Source organism: Carcharhinus amblyrhynchos, chromosome 21 (genome assembly GCF_965287045.1).
Source record: "Carcharhinus amblyrhynchos chromosome 21, sCarAmb.v2.hapA, whole genome shotgun sequence".
NCBI classification, from domain to species: Eukaryota; Metazoa; Chordata; class Chondrichthyes; order Carcharhiniformes; family Carcharhinidae; genus Carcharhinus; species Carcharhinus amblyrhynchos.
In genome coordinates this window covers 11,874,291-11,891,407 of record NC_137344.1, presented here as the reverse complement: position 1 = coordinate 11,891,407, position 17,117 = coordinate 11,874,291, and the positions used below count along the sequence as shown (strand labels likewise).

The following is a 17,117-nucleotide window of genomic DNA, read 5'->3' as shown; positions in this document are numbered from 1 at the left end:
CTGGAGCGATGTAGATTGAGAGGAGATTTGATAGAAGTCTACAAGATTATGAGAGGCATGGACAGAGTGGATAGTCAGAAGCTTTTTGGAGTCAATTACTAAGGAGCATAGGTTTAAGGTGTGAGGGGTAAGGTTTAAAGGAGATGTAAGAGGCAGATTTTTTACACAGAGAGGTGAGTGCCTGGAACTTGTTGCCAGGGGAGGTAGTGGAAGCAGATACGGTAGTGACTTTTAAGGGGCATCTTGACAAGTACGTGAATAGGATGGGAATAGAAGGATATGGTCCCCGGAAGAGTAGGGTGTTTTAGTTAAATCAGGCAGCATGGTAGGTGCAGGCTTGGAGGGCCGAAGGGCCTGTTCCTGTGCTGTAATTTTCTTTGTTCTTTGTTCCGTGAGCTGACTGGAAACAAACTAAGATCCATTGTTTGAGCTGAAAGTCTCCAGCAAAACTCATTTTGTAAACCATCGTTAGAATGTCAATGCCTGAGGGGGCTGCTAATAAATTTGTTGTAGCGATTTCCGATCATTTACTCTGCAGGTTATGAACAGCAAGCAAATTCTGTTCATTCCGAGAGGCTCTTTGCAATTCTCCACAAATATCAATGGTTTTGTTGGCAATGAGGTAGATTGCAGAGTTGTGGGAGAAGGTTTAATATATTTCCCACTGAGTGCAGAAGTTGTGCAGTTTCAAATGAACTCCTCCACGTGGCAATTGATTGTTGGCTATCAGACTGCTTCACCAGGTCTTGTTTCATCTTAACAGCACCTGAACATCCTTCGTGGGCAAGATGCAACATACGATATACGCTGCTGTAGCACTTTTGAGGATAACCACTTGAGTTCTGCACATGATACATTGTGAACTCATTACTTACTCTGTGGTATGGTATACACTTTTGCCTCTATTACGTAAGGACACTTGGGAATGTTCTGGCTATTCACGCTGGGATTTTCCCAGCCTGCAATAGAGATGTGGCTGGGTTCCAAATTCTGTGTCCTCACCGCAGTGGGAGCTTGGCATGAAAGGCCAATAAGATCGCATCTAGTTTTTAGGTACTGGCTTATTTTGTACAGTGCGTTGTCTGTCACTCATCTGATGAAGGAGCGGCGCTCCAAAAGCTCATGATTTCAAATAAGCCTGTTGGACTTTAACTTGCTGTTGTGAGACTTCTTACTGTGGTCACCGGTTCAGCCTTCAACTTCTCTTGAACAAGATTCCTAACGTGATTCTTTCTTCATGAATCATCATCTTCACATTATCTTCAATGTGTAGTACTAGGGCTCAGCGCATCAGCTGTATGGCTGCGTGAAGCTGAGAGATAGTCTTACTGATGAAGACAGTCTGATATCTGACCATCTATAGATGCGTAGAGATCACTGACCAGATTCTGATATGGCTAACGGTGTAGTCACAAATGAGTCCATTGGTTACTGTGCCAGATTTGTGTGTGGAGGAACCCACGCACCCCAGACATTGTCTCTTCCACCTTCTTCCGTCGGGAAAAAGGTGCAAAAGTCTGAGGTCACGTACCAACCAAGTCAAGAACAGCTTCTTCCCTACTGTTGTCAGACTTTTGACTGGACCTACCTTTCATTAAGTTGACCTTTCTCTGCACCCTAGCTATGACTATAACACTATATTCTGCACTCTCTCGTTTCCTTCTCTATGAACGGTATGTTTTGTCTGTACAGCGCAAGAAACAATACTTTTCACAATAATAAATCAAATCAAATCAAAAAGTCAACTGCAGTGCTGCCGCATTTTGCTTTGTAGGCCCACAGTTTCCCTGGCATCTCTGGTGAAATGTGTATTATTCGATCATTACACTTTTCTTTGTTGCAAAGTATTTCTTGAGAGCCCTTGTCACTGTATCAAACACCAACAAGTCTTCTGTGAGTTGCTCAAGTACTAGCTGCCCTTGTGCTCTGTGGCAATGTACAAATATTGCTTTCTTACGGATCATTGCTACTTTTGATCTGTCTATCCTTGTAGCGAGTAAGCAGATCTTGAATCCTGAAGTTTACTGATCCCAGTATAGGTGGATCTCTTGGTGAAGAAAACAAAGGTGCTGGAACGAGTAATTTAAACTATTCTCCACCTCGGCACCAATGACCCTATGACTAAGTGTGTTTTAAGCCTGGGAGATATGCAGAGATATCACCAGTGTCAATGTCTGAACAGAAACATTATTTACATTGCTTTTTAAAATGTCTACTGATACCAGCTTCGTGATTTAAATTTTCTTTCTCTGAACACATCCATAACATACAAAGCTGCCAACAGACATACCTAATCATGTGCTGAACAACTGATTGTTAACACCTCCCAATTCATTTGCAGGAAGCTCACCGTCTCAAAATTAAAATCTGCTGCCAAATTTACAGTCAGGGTTCGAAATAAAACAAGTGTAGAGAAAGGGAGATCCTTTCGAGAGTATTTGAATTGCCCCTTAAATCAATATCATTTGCTTATTATAGCGCACTGTAACAATAGATTTCAGCAGAAAAGCGTCTCCCAGGCAAGGTTAGAAACCTCAAAATAAATTTGAGTATCAAATCCATATAATAATATATATTATCCTGCAGCCTCCTGCATTAGTGTAGTGACAATGTATTTGTCAATGTTGTGTTTCTGTTGCATTTCTGCAAATTCAGCAGGCTGCTTGCTCAATCTCAGTTTGGAATAAATAACTAATTGTTTTTAAAAAGATGCAGCTCCCTCCCCAGTGTTTGAAGTACCTTGCATAACATGGGTATGTTGGCATGGGTACCTTGACAATGCCCTTCCACTGCTCATCCAGGGCTCTAACACACATGTGAAAACCCACATGTACACAAACACACATGTTCATACATGTGGCTGTGTGGAGTTTGCACCTCCCCCCCCTGGGTGCCTGCACAGGTTTCCTCCAGACGCTGTGGTTTCCCCCTGCAGCCCAAAGATGTGCAGGTTAGGTAGATTGCTCATGCTAAATTGCCCCTTAGTGCCCCGAGATGTGTAGGTAAGATGGATTAGCCATAAAAAATGTGTGGGGCTACGGGGATAGGGTGGGGGAAGAGGACCTGGATAAGATACTCTGTCAGAGAGTTGGTGCAAACTTGATGGGCCGAATGGCCTCTTCTACACTGTAGGAATTCTATGATATATTTTCCAGCAGGATTCACTGGTCAGTGATCAGGAGCAGGAAGCCTGAATATTTTCCACCCCCACCCTTGCCAGGAGAAGATCTGTTCCAAGAAGCTCAGTCCAAAGATGTGCAGATTAGGTTGATTGGCTATGCTAAAATTGTCCCTTAGTGTCCTGAGATGTGTAGATTAGAGGGATTAGCAGGGTAAATGTGTAGGGATATGGGAGTAGGGCCTGGGTGGGATTGTGGTTGGTGCAGACTCAATGGGCCAAATGGCCTCTTTCTGCACTGTAGGGTTTCTATGATTTCTACGCATTGCGATTGGCTCATCCAGAGCAGGCATTAAGAAAGAACCCAGCCATACAGTACCACACGCTGGTCAAAGCCTTTACCCACTGGAGGGAGAAATGATGGGGTTATTTCCCAGGATGTTTGACAGGTTCCACTTGAAGATAAAGCTGTGGGGCAGAACTAACCAGGTCCTGTTTCACTGAGGAAGAACTTTGCAGAGTTTTGGTTATTTATAGACGATGTTATCTGGGCCCTGATCTCGGAGAGGTAAACACAGGAAACAATACTTCACTTCCCTTCAGGAAATACCAAGGATTCTTCATACATTAGGTTGCGAGTGAAATACATTCAGATATTGCTCCCCAAACAAAGCAATGCTGGCTGGACCGCTTCCTTTACTGAATCGCACAGTTGTATTAATAAACTCCAGGTTCAGCCACTATTAAAGAGGCCACCCCCTTTCCCAGTGAAGGTAGAACAGTGCAGGTTAATGGAGGAGGCAAAGCTGTTGCCATAGCTACAGCTGATTCAGCACTGGTCAACTCTCAAGGAAGAAGTCTGGTCTCTCTGGGTAACTGTATCGCATGGTGGAGCGATGCAGTGGGGGAGGGGTTCAGCCAATGTCTTCAGTGGAGCTGCTGTATATCATCTCCATGTTCAGTGTGTGACTGTGCTGTTAGGATGTTGTCATGGATTCATTGGATAATACTTGGGTTTCTGTGGGGAGTTGCATTCAAAACAATTCAAAGTAATTAATAATCCAGTTAATTTATTCCCATAAACTCCACTCAAAGAGAGGTATAATTGTGAGAGATTCAGGAAATGTTTCCCTGTGAGATTTGTGTGCGTGCTGTCCTTACAGGATGCAATTAGAACGTGAGAAATAGGACCTGGAGTGGGCCATCGGGCCCTTTGAGCCTATTCCACCATTTAATACAATCATCACAGTGCAGAAGGAGGCCATTCAGCCCATCAGGCCCCTCCGACAACAATCCCACCCAAGCCCTAACCCTGTAACCCCACACAGACACTGACCTGAGGCTGGAATCGAACCCAGGTCCCTGGTGCTATGGGGCAGCAATGCTAACCACTGTGCCACCAGTACCGCCCACATGGCTAATCTTTGACTTCAACTCCACTTCCTGAGCTGATTCCCATATCGCTTTTGAACTAAAGTTTCTAGTTATTTCATGGTTTAAAGATTGATTTCCTTCTACAACCACAAGTCATCATATCCAAGATCCACTTAGGGCCACAAATTGCTCCTGAAGCCAGATTTTAAAGCAAGAGCTTTTACCCTCCCTCTGTAACAGGCGATTGTTCGCTATTATAAAAGTTTAAGTAGAAGCTGGAGAAGAGTAGCTTTGTTCCTGTGGGCAGAGCCCATTTTGCTGCAGGAATCAAAACCTCATGAAATATTCAGCAGACCTGGGATGAGAATATCGGTGACAGATGTTTTTGACAGTAACATTCAATCGAGACATACAACAAGGAATGAGATTGCTGTCTGAAAAGGAAAAATGAGGGATAAGGCAGGGGAGTGGGACAAAGTAGAATGCTGTTTCAGAGAGGCAGTACAGACCCGATGGGGCAAATGGCCTCTTTCTGCACTGTAAAGATTCTGTGACAATATTCTTGTTATTTTGAACTTAAACTGGGTTTACAATGATTAAGTTACATCTCCAGTATTGTAGCACACTGTATCATGAGGAAGACTTGAATCACAACAGTGATAATATTGAAGGGTAGCTAAAACTATATGTAATAAGTCCTCGGAGGCCAAAGTCCCTTCACCAAAAATGGAATCACGGACCCACTCAGGGGCCTGCTTTATACAGGGCTCGGTATACGTGTTTCACCTGGTTAGTTAATTATCAATTCCCAGGGAGCTCATTTTCAAGTCCTACAGGGAGGTCAATCAGTGATTTCCCATGAGGGTTATCACACTTCCTGGTTCTCATTAACTCTCAAATGCACTTACATTGATGTAGTGCCTATCACAACCTCAGGCTATTTAAAATGATCCACAGCCTTTGAAGTGCAGGAAATGCAACAGAGTGAGGTCATACCAACAGTGATCATTGACCATATTTTATGTAATGGTTGAGGTTGTCAGCATTAGATAGCCAGGCAGCGAAGAAGCCTACTCTTTATACACTTACAGGCTTTTATTTACTGGGTGGGGCTTTCTGGTTCCCCCTCCCCCATGGTGTGTTTGCCAGTGGCAGAGGTGGCTCACCATTGGCATCTTGTGGTCTCACCGATGTCCACGCCATTTTATACGGCGCACTAACCCCTGCCACTGGGGAACCCACCATGGGAGGTCACTTTCACTGGGACTGGAAGACCCCAATGGCAGCAAGGGTTGGAAAATCCTACTTTCAGAAACGTAAATCAGGCAGCACCAATCCAAAACCCCACTTGCATTCTACTCCTGTGTTTATGAGCAAATGAAGGTTTCCTAAGTAATGCCCACCACTGGAATACAATTAAACACCCAACAGATGTATAATTAACAGAGGGATTAACGGGGGAGGGGGGATGGTGGCGGTGGTGGTGGTACAGTGGCACTGCTGCCTCACAGCTTCAGGACCTGGGGTTTGATTCCCAGCTTGGGTCTGCATGCATTTCCTCTGGGTGGTCCGGTTTCCTCCCACAGTCCAAAAGATATGCTGGTTAGATGCATTGGCCATGCTAAATTCTCTCAGTGTACCCAAACAGGCGCCAGAGTGTGGTGACTAGGGGATTTTCATAATAACTTCATTGCAGTGTTAATGTAAAGCAACCTATGACTAATAAATAAATACATCACACAGAACATAAGAACAGTGTTTGTGTTATGGAAGGAGGTTCTGTGGAAGAAGCAAAAGGACTGGAGCAAGCAATGTAAAGGAGAATTTATTTTAACAAAAACGTAGCAATAGCCCCTCAGGTACAGCATAGTCAGGGCAACTGTCTACAGATCCTGACTTCACCTTAAACATTTATCTTTGAGTTTGGATGCTTTTGCTGTTTCGTTACATCCCAGTGATTAGTTCCACAACATTTCCACAGGCATTTGTGAAGTGACTTCCTTTAAGAAATGTACAACCATAATAGCTGAAAAATATATATTGTGGTTATTCAAAATAACAATGGCAACAAAGAATGCATATTCAGATCATACAAAGAAAGGTTCATTAACCCAGGGACTCTGAACTTCATTCATCATTGGATAAGATGCAGGCAGATAGAATTCACATGGTGCATTACATCTATAATTCAGGAAAGCAGCCACACTAAGTTAAAAAATGTGGTGGCTATACAACCAGGCAACACAACTACGCAATGAGAAAAGACCAGTCGGTCAGCTGGATTCATAACTGGGATGGGCCAAACAGCCTAATTCTGCTCCAATATCATATGGTCTTATGGGATTGGAGTACAGGATTTCCTCAACAGAGAATGAAAAGCCCCCGGAATCTACTCCTTTGCGCGTCATTGAAGCTTCCCCATGTTCTACTCTCGCTGACCAAGCTCAATATAAATAGATAGTGACCAGGGCGCAACAGATGGAAGGAAATGTGAATAGCTGCATGAAGTAGGGAGGGTAATGGCTTGTTTGGAGCATAAAGACTACCGTAAATCAGTTAGGTCAATTAACCCAGACCTGTGATATCAATTCTACATAAACGCAAAGTTAATTCAATAGGGAGGGGCAGCAGACAAAAACATGGCAAAAGCAAAGGAATGCTTGTTCTCATAAATACTCATACAGAATTATTGATAATTAGTTCAAAGATGCAATGAAAATCTGGAACTGCAGTATGCAAGTCTGACCTATTATATGTCAATATTAATGGTGACAAAATAAATACAAAATGTACCAAAATCTGCTACACAAGTCCTCACACCCTTGAATTAAGGATTTACCAATCTGTGTGAATTTAATATACATGAGAAATGAGGGTGCAATTTCCATACTGGTGCTACATGGTCTCCAGATTTTACAGAAAAACATGCAATTGATACATCGTTAAAGCATAATATAAAAACTCCAAATGTAAAAACACAATCACTAAAATGCCACAGAATACACAATATATTCACTGCTGCAAAAGTGAATTCTTTGGCTAACATAGAAATTTAGGTACTGATGGTATCACAAATTGCAGCAATTAAACAAAAGTTTGCCTAATAAACTAACCTTGAGCTCACAAGAAAAAGCTTATTGCTGACCTCCTAGTTTTATATATTTTTTAAAAAAATCTAAGGGACACATTTTCCTTTTGTGTAGAAACCTCAAATGACAACAGCCTGTGGACAATTTTGTCATTAAAGTCAATAAGTAACCCAACTTCAATCAGAAAGTATGGTAAGCTGCCAATCACAGCACACCAGTTTTACTGCTGTTTACATCACCTGAAGGAGGAGTGACACTCAAAGCTCATGCTACCAAATAAACCTGTTGGACTTTAACCTGGTGTTGAGAGACTACTTACTGTCTGTAAAGATTACAGCAGCAGTTCAGCATTTGACATTAAATGACTGGCTTTATAATAAAAAATATTGGGAAATCTGTAAGAAGTTCCATGATTTGAAAGCATGCAAAGTTAGGCAGGAGTATTACATTCAGTGTGAAGATAAAGGTAGGATCTAACAGTTGCTTTTAAGTGTGACTGTCAGTGATGTAATAAATAATGTAGATAGTGCCAGATGAACAGTGGGGTGAATTTTCCCATTCCGCCGGCCACAGGATTCACAGCAGGCGAGAGGTGGACCACGGAAAGGGCCACTGATCCCGGACAGGATTTTCCAGTTTTGGGGTGTGGCCAGAAAATCCTGCCCAATAACTTCACTTGGCAGGAGGTGAAATACAGAAGTGTCCACGTGTACAAGTGATTAACACATCAAGCGATGTAAATACCCCAAATGGAGAACCACGTTTAGATGTTAATAACGTCCTATCACCACCGATGAGAGAATACTCAGCTTTAAAAAGTAAAAGAACATTTGTCACTGCATTAGTCCCTAAAGTAAATGCCCAGATGAAGCCAACCTTCTGAGAGTGTTCCCCTACTGTAAAGTCCCACAAGTCAGGAGTCAAAAAAAAAAATCAGTAAATCATGAACAGGCAGCACAGTGGTTAGCACTGCTACCTCATGGCATCAGAGATCTGGATTCAGTTCTGGCCTTGGGTCAGTGTGTGTGGAGTTTGCACATTCTCCCTGTGTCTGCATGGGTTTCCTCCAGGTGCTCCGGTTTCCTCCCACAGTCCAAAGATGTGCAGGTTAGGTTGAATGGCCATGCTAAAATTGACCCTCGTGTCAGCAGCAGGGTAATTGTATGGGGTTATGGGAGTAGGACCCGGGGAGGGATTGAGGCACATTCGATGGGCTGAATGGCTCCTTCTATACTATAGGGATTTTATGAACACACAAATATCCAGCCAGCCTGTGATTTGCCAACATACTTACAAAACAACCTTGCATGTCCACAATTTGGTTAGAGGAAGAAGTCAATACAGGTTGAAAAACCCTCCAGGTCATTGGTAGACACAAAATTCTCCCTTTTGTAGACTCTTTTTAGCTTGGGAGCAAGATGCAGAATCAAAACACAATACCGTACTGTGTCTCTCTCTATTGTTCCACTGATACTCACATGGCATTCATTTTTCATATCCTACAGGCAAAGGGAAATATGGCCCTGAGAAATTCAGATTTTCCAATCGTGTTGATCTGTGACGGATTTAGACTTCGAAGGCTATCCCCTATGTAACTACTGTTATAGCCCATTCTCATGAATAGTGCAGTATAACAGTGTAGACAGTGTCACCTCTTCACTTGTACACATAATGCAACGATGCTTAAACACTAATAAAAGGAGCAATATTTGTTGCCAATGGCATTGAACATTGTTGTTACACAAAGTGGTACTTTGCATCGAAAAGCATGTTTGTTTTTGGTGTTAATTGTGATTGTTTTGTGACCTGCATCTCCAGATTAAAAGCAAAATACTGCAGACGCGGGAATCTGAAACAAAAAAATGGAAAATCTCAGTGGATCCGATGGCATCTGTGGAGAGCAGACAGAGCTAACGTTGCGAGTTTGGGTGACCCTTCGTCAGCTCTCAACGGGTCATCCAAACTCAAAAACGTTAGCCCTGTTTTCTTTCACTCTCTCTCTCTCTACGGATGCTGTCAGACCCACAGATTTTCCAGCCTTTTCCACTTTGCACCTGTGCTGCAGAAATAAGGCAGCAAATTCTCTACTAGACTGTATGAGGAAGGGAATAGCAGTTCAAATCTCGACACAGCACAACTTCAACCTGAAGAATCAGTCAATTCCTAAACGTGTGACATTCCATCAGTCCTTCAGATACTTGAACCATAAAATGGACCAATTCTGTAGTATGTATTGTGACAGAGTCATGTCACAGGAATGAACTTCAGTCTAATAAAGGAGTACACTCAGAAGATTAAAGCCACCTCCCTTTTACAAGATGAGCTAGAGTGTCTTCATCACTGTTTTGATGGCAATCCTTATCTCACATCTCCCTGCCTGTGACAGAGGCGGGGAGCGATACACCAGTGGTTATATGCAGATTGACAAGACTGGATAGTTAATTGCCACTGCCTAATTACTCATCATACATGATGTCAATGTTGCAGCTTTTAATGTCCAGCCCTCAAGAAGGTGGGGTTGAGTCTCCACTCCACATGCTGTGGGTCCATCTGCAGTGCTGTTAGGGAGAGAGTTCCAGGGTTTTGACCCAGCGACAGTGAAGGAACAGCGGTATACTCCCAAGTCAGGATGATGTGCGGCTTGGAGGGGAACTCGAAGCTGGTGGTGTTACCAAGCGTCTGTAGCCCTTATTCTTCTAGATGGTAGTGGTCAGGGGTTTAGAAAACCTGTTCACAAAAACCGAATGAAGTATTGCTTGCTGTGCATAGGAGAACAAATCAGCGATAGTTCAATCCCCACACTGCCTTGTGTGGTTCTCACTCATCGCGGCTTGACTTGCAGTTACTAAACAAAATGCTTAAACCCAGTTGCGTGGGAGTTTCCCCTCAGGAAAAGATCTCTTTCCTTTTCAGTTAAATGCCGCATCAGCAGGATTTTCCTCCTCTGATCCAGTGTCGCTCACAGAATAAAAAAAAACAAAAAAAAAAAATCAGCAAAGGCCTGAAGTTGCAGTTTTTGGTTTGATCGTGAAGGGTCGACAGAGATTCCTTTCACCACAGAGAATTTCCATACTGGGAGCTGACCTGGTTACATCAAGAGAAAAAAATGGGTTGTTAGGTTGCAAGGTGAAGACAAAAAAAAATCTATTGTTCAATAAAATAAATCATTCAAGTTATTAACATGCTGTTCTTCCCCCGTGTTAGTTCAGAATGCACACTGACTACTCAGCAAACAGGATTAAAGAGAGGAATGACCCAAATGTAAAAGAAGCACAAAGAACTCTGGACTAAGAATTCCTCAAGTCTCTAAATGTTCTGAGGTCATTACTGCCACTGTGAAAACTCCCACTTTTTCTGTAACAGTCCCAAAGAATGGGGGTAACATTTGAAGAGGAATCCCTACAGGAAGAGGCCATTCGGCCCATCGAGCCTGCACCCACAGCAATCTCATCCAGGCTCTATCCCTATGTATTTACCCTAGCTAATCCCCCTGACAGCAAGGTCAATTTAGCGTGGCCAATGCACCTAACCCGCATATCTTTGGGAGTGTGGGAGGAAACCGGAGCATATGGAGGAAACCCATGCAGACACGGGGAGAATGCACAGGCTGCACACAGACAGTGACCCAAGGTCAGAATTAAATCCGAGTCCCTGGCACTGTGAGGCAGCAGTGCTAACCACTGTGCCACAGTACTGCCCATTTCAGCAGCAAAATTCATCTCCGTTTGTTTCAAAATTATTGGTGAAGGAAAAAGATCTTCACAAGCCCATTTATGGTATTTCCAACAATGACATGGATAGATATTTATCCATCTGGTTTTGATGACAAAAAGTTATGTATCAAATTCCAAGCTCTGGAGAGAGGGTAGCAACCTCTATCTCTGTAGAAAGTGGGAATTTGGAAAAATATTGTTGTATTTACAAAGAATTTGAAATTGGTGGCTCAGTTTTTAAATTGGGGTAAACTTGGATGTATATTTTGGAAAGAGTCAATAGCTGACTGGAAAACCAAGCCAGTGCTAATACCAGACCAGAAATGCTACAGTTGCATTTCAGAATTCATTAAGCTGCCCTTTACACCCAAGACCAAAACGTTTTGTTTCAAACACAAATTGCAAAGTCAATGCCAATAGTTTGGTATCTGCGATTATTTAAGTAGCGTGGGGTGGGGGTTTACACAGTTCTTAAGGGAGCTTCCAGAAATTTAAATGAACTTTCTAGAGAACAGGATTGGAATTTAAATTAAGCAGCATGAGTTACTCAGTAAAGCTGGCAAGACTAATGGTAACGTGTGCTAACCTGCTCCAGTTTATTAGTGACGCCTGGCTTCTCCCCTCCCCTGAGCAAGTGTGAAGGGGGAAGAGCAGCAATTACAGTCTGTCTTTTCTTATGCTTTGATGGAAGGTGGGTATCGCGGGCGAGGTCAGTATTTATAGCCCATCCCCAAGTGCCCATCAAATCTCAGCTGGGGCATTCGCAGAAAGAACATAACGTGCATTCATCTGGACTTTTGCCTGAAAATGTTGATTCAGGCAACCAAAAATGGGCTGCATGAGGAGATTGACGAGAGGATTGGAACAAGTCCAAAGTCTTTAATTGATTGCAGATTTTCCCAAACAAACTGGTTGGGTACAGTTTAACAATAAACAATCAGGCCATTTGAAGGAAGGCTGAGGTGGTTAGAGGCCCCCTCATGATATTCCAGAGCTTTCATGCACAGAATGTCCACCCCTCGCTTCGATAAGTAAAATGCCCTACAGCTGTGACACTTGCAGTTATTTTGTCAGCCAGCAATAATCCTGTGTTAGGGGCAGATCCTAAACAGGCATATGGTGGGACACACCAGACTTTTACAGTCTGGGTCCATGGTGTGGGCATCACGGAGTTTTGTCCTCCCTCAGGGGTTGGTTGATAGGATGCAAGTGTCATTGATGTTCATTGCCCTTGAGAAGGTGGTGGCAGCGAGCCACCTTCTTGAACTGTGGTAGTCCAGCTGGTGTGGATACACCCTGGGTGCTGTTAGAGAGGGAGTTTCAGGATTTTGATGGGGTGACAGTGAAGGAATGATGATATGATTCCAATCGGGATGGTGTATGACATGGAGGGGACACGCATCGGCTGCCCTTCCTTCTAGGAAGCAGAGAATTTGAAAAGTGCTGTCGACAGAACCTTGGTGAGTGGGTGCAGTGCGTCTTGTAGATGGCCCATACTGCTACCATAGTGTGTTTGTGGGGGAGGGAGAGAGTGTTTAACAAAAACAGAAAATGCTGGAAAATCTCAGCAGGTCTGACAGCATCTGTGGAGAGAGAACGGAGCCAATGTTTCCAGTCTGGATGACCTTTTGTAAGAGCCCTCAAGAATGACCATCCAGTCTTGGAACTTTGGCTCTATTCTCTCTCCACTGATGCTGTCAGACCTGTTGAGTTCAAGTATTTTGTTTTTTTGTTTCAGATTCCAACAAAAGGCAATATTTTGCCTTTATCTGGGAAAGTGTTTAAGGTGATGGAGGGGGGTAGTCAATCAGGCAGGGCTGCTTTATCCTGGACGATGTTGAAGTACTGGAGTGTTGTTGGAGCTGCGTGCATCCAGGCAAATAGAGAGAGTATCCATCTTGTATAGGGTGGACAGCTTTGCAGACTAGGAGGAGAGATGCCTGCCACAGAATTCCCAGCCTCTGACTGCTCTGGTAGCCACAGTATTTTTATGGCTGGTTCAGATTAGGAGAGATGACTCGGGATGTGATTTTGGTGCACGCAGCTTGCAAGTTATAGGAGGGCTTAAAAAGTTCTAACTTTAACATTCTTGGAACAAGCTAGTTCCTGACCTGAAAAAGAAAAGCTGCCTGCCCTCAAAACCCTGAAAACAAATAGTTGAGGGCAAGATATTTTGAGAGTTCCAGAAGCAAGAGTATGTTCCGGTCTTTAACAATCTCCCAATTCCGCCAACCCCTTCAGCATGTTAATTTCTCATTACTAACATGCATCTCTCTGCATCAACTTTAACACTTAATAGTCTACTAGTTCTCCCTAGCTAACACCTTCATTTTCACCTTGTCTAGGGATCCCCAGGATAGCCACAAACAAACACACAGATACAGATTGAAAAGGCGTACATGTTGTTGGTCGTCTCTCTGCAGCCATGCAAGGAGATGTTAAAATGCCTGTCCATTGCTGCCTTCTGGTTGGGCAGGTCGCCCGCTCTCAGCTGCGAACGCATCCTCAGCGCGCAGAGTGGAGGCGTTACTGGAGAACGCTGACTGGTTAATGGTGACCCTCGGGATATAATGGTCATAGGGATTCTCTAATGACTTGGAAGAACAAAACATAAAAAGGAGCGAATAAAAATCCACAAACAAAGAAAGGTTAGGAACATGCTGGGGTTACAGTGCCAGCACGCGCAACACGGGAGCGTAAAGAAAATAAACGCTTTGAAAATGATCAGCTGTAAAACACTAACGCAAACCAATTGTCCAGTGCACAAAAATCAGAAAGCTAAATGAAGGTTATATAGTTTGTATTTTGTCAGAATTATTACAATTAGAACTATTGTCGCATTTTTCTGGGAGTGTTATTGGTGGTTCTATAAAACTGCAGTTTCAAGCTGCCAATTTTTCCACATCTTTTAAATTTATTTATTAATGTTACAATAGGCTTACATTAATGCTGCAATGAAGTTACTGTGAAAATCCCCTAGTTGCCTTTTGCGGGTACATTGAGGGAGAATTTAGCATGGCCAATGCATTTAACCAGCATGTCTTTTGGACTGTTGGTGATGGGTTGTCAATTCCTAAAAATCACAGAATCCCTACAGTGCAGGCTATACAGTAAAGGCTATTCAGCCCATCGGATATGCCCCACCTCTGACAGAGCATCTTACCCAGGTCCTATCCCCATAGCCCCACATACTTACCCTGCTAATCCCCTAACACACACATCTTGGAAGACTAAGAAGCAACTTAGCATGGTCAATCTACCTGACCTGCACATCTTGTGGGAGGAAACAGGAGCACTTGGAGGAAATCCATGGGGAGAATGCACAGACTCCAGACAGTGACTCGAGCTGGGAATCGAACCCGGGTCCCTGGCGCTGTGAGGCAGCAGAACTAACCACTGCTTTCAAATCAGATCTTTTTCAATCTGGTTACAATGGGTGATAAAGCACATCATCCAATATTTGTAATGGTCATTTATAGAGGTGTATTTTTGATTTATACAAGTTCTTGTACCTAACCTAGCATGCCAATTTTCTACCCAATATCCCATTAATACCTTAAAAAGAGTTACATTTCTTGACTTTGAAATTAAATGAAAAGGTGAAAATTTGACCAGGGACTCAATCTACCAAATGGAAGTACATATCTGTAATAACTGGAGCTTCTGCTATCTGCCTCAAGTATCCTGTATCCTAACAATTGCTGCAATGTTTATTACCAGGTATAACCAATAAGGTCAGAGTCAGTGGCCAGGAACTAAAGCAAGTGAGAAGAATACCTGGGCTAAACCCGCAACGTTAAGATTTTCAAAATGAAAGTACTTGTTTGTTGAAATTGGACATTAAATCTTGGGACGAGCTTACACTTTGCTTTCTACAGTATCTCTTTGTTCCTTGCCAGCAGTCTTTGGCAGGACTGACGAAAGGGTGAAGTGCGAACAAGCAAGGCAATGAAAGAGTAGCTCAAAAGAAAGAATAAAAAAAGACAAGCCATCATCAAAATAAGCAGTAAATATACCATTGTCATTATGCTACATAAAACATCGCTGCAGGTATTTCAAGCTGTGCTTCCACACTGTCACAGAAAACAAACAAAGAGCTCCCAGCTGCGACCATATGTTAATACAGGTTTTTCAGTGCTGCATCGATTTGCTGCTGTGTAAAGTTTATTGCGACACACATTGAAGCTTCTGTTGTGATGTGCCTGACTGAACAGTGTGATGTTTAATCGCAAGTGCTTCAGGCTAATGCAGGTATACAGCTACCCTCGGGAGGCTCTGGTAAAAATCGGACAGACTGCGTGTCAGGGTAAAGAGTTGACATGGCCTTCCCTCACCGTGAAAATACATCAAAGCCAAGGCTGGCCAAACAAACACAGTAAATAAGCACTTGTCCAAGGCCAGGTCAACTCCTCCAGCTCAGATATCCTACAGCAGGACACCTGGCTGGGCATCCCTATCCCACTGATACTACAGCCTTCCTTTTAAATAGCAGGGACAAAGACAGCCACGAGCTTGTTGCAATGTGCTCTTTCTTGAAAGATAAACCTCTACGGGCATACAAAATCTCGAGCCAAGAGGTTGAAGCATTGCAGCAGTGACACTGTTCAGGGTTCTGTAACTGTCCACAATCTTCCCCTTTCATGTGACAACACATTTAAGATGGGGGGGTTGGCGGCGGTGTCTATAAAAGGTGTTACCATTTAAAAAGTGAACTCTTTCCATTAGACATGGAGCAGAATTAGGCCACTTGGCCCATCAAGTCTGGTCTGCCATTCAATCATGGCTGATATTGTTCTCATTCCTGCTCTTCCACCCTTTCCCCATAATCCCTGATCCCCTTATTAATCAAGAACCTATCTATCTCTGTCTTAAAGACACTCAATGACCTTGTCTCCCCAGCCTTCTGTGGCAAAGAGTTCCACAGATTCATTATTCTCTGGCTGAAGAAATTCCTCCTCATCTCTGTTTTAAAGGCTCGTCCCTTTAGCCTGAGGTTGTGCCCTCTGGTTCTAATTTTTCCTATCAAAGGAAACATCCTCTCCACTCTATCCAGGCCTCACAGTATCCTGTAAGTTTCAATAACATCCCCCCCCACCTTATCCTTCTAAACTCCAACGAGTAGAGACCCAGAATCCTCAACCGTTCCTCATACGACAAGCTCTTCATTCCAGGGGTCATTCCTGTCGCAGCTTTTTAAATAATCCCACCTTCGACAACAATCTCCCATTGTCCAGCTCATGGGACTGCCCCTGGCTTCACTGTCATCCATTCAACTGTGGCTCAGTCATCCCCCTTCACTCTCCCTTCCTTCAGATCCTGGAGCGGCAGCCTGCAAAGATATGGGGAGGGGAGAGGGTACCTCTACATCACAACGTCACCCACCTCCACACCTACCATAAACTGCTGAAACAGTCATACCTGCTGGCTACTCTCCCAACTCTGTAATACTTCAGCACATCCAAAGTCTTTCTGACTAGATCCTTTGTTCCATCATGCCAGGTGGGACAGTGGTTAGCACTGCTGCCTCACAGTGCCAAGGACGTGGGTTCAATTCCAGCTTTGGGTCACTGTCTGTGTGGAGTTTGTATGCTCTCTCCGTATCTGTGTGGGTTTCCTCTGGGTGCTCCTGTTTCCTCACACACTCCAAAGATGTGCAGGGTTAGGTGGCTTGGCCATGCTAAATTGCCTCTTAGTTTTGGGGGATTAGCAGGGCAAATATCTGGGGGATAGAGCCTGGGTGGGATTGTTGTTGATGCTGGCTTGATGGGCTAAATGGCCTCTTTCTGTATTGTAGGGTGTTGTGCGCCCTTGCTGACCTCAACT

The 17,117-nt window shown here is 43.5% G+C and overlaps 1 protein-coding gene across 2 annotated transcripts in view; it reads right to left on the bottom strand.

Annotated features, from left to right (window-relative positions):
* Positions 1-6,668: 6,668 nt before the first annotated feature.
* Positions 6,669-17,117, bottom strand: part of gprc5c (G protein-coupled receptor, class C, group 5, member C) — a 28,525-nt gene continuing 18,076 nt past the window's right edge. For both annotated transcript variants that reach the window (XM_080209491.1, XM_080209492.1), the window contains exons 4-5: positions 13,694-13,888; positions 6,669-10,665 (exon numbers count right to left, since the gene is read on the bottom strand). In XM_080209491.1, coding sequence (XP_080065617.1) covers positions 13,733-13,888 — 156 coding nt within the window. In that variant the 3' untranslated portion in view covers positions 6,669-10,665; positions 13,694-13,732. The remainder of the gene's footprint in view (positions 10,666-13,693; positions 13,889-17,117) is intronic.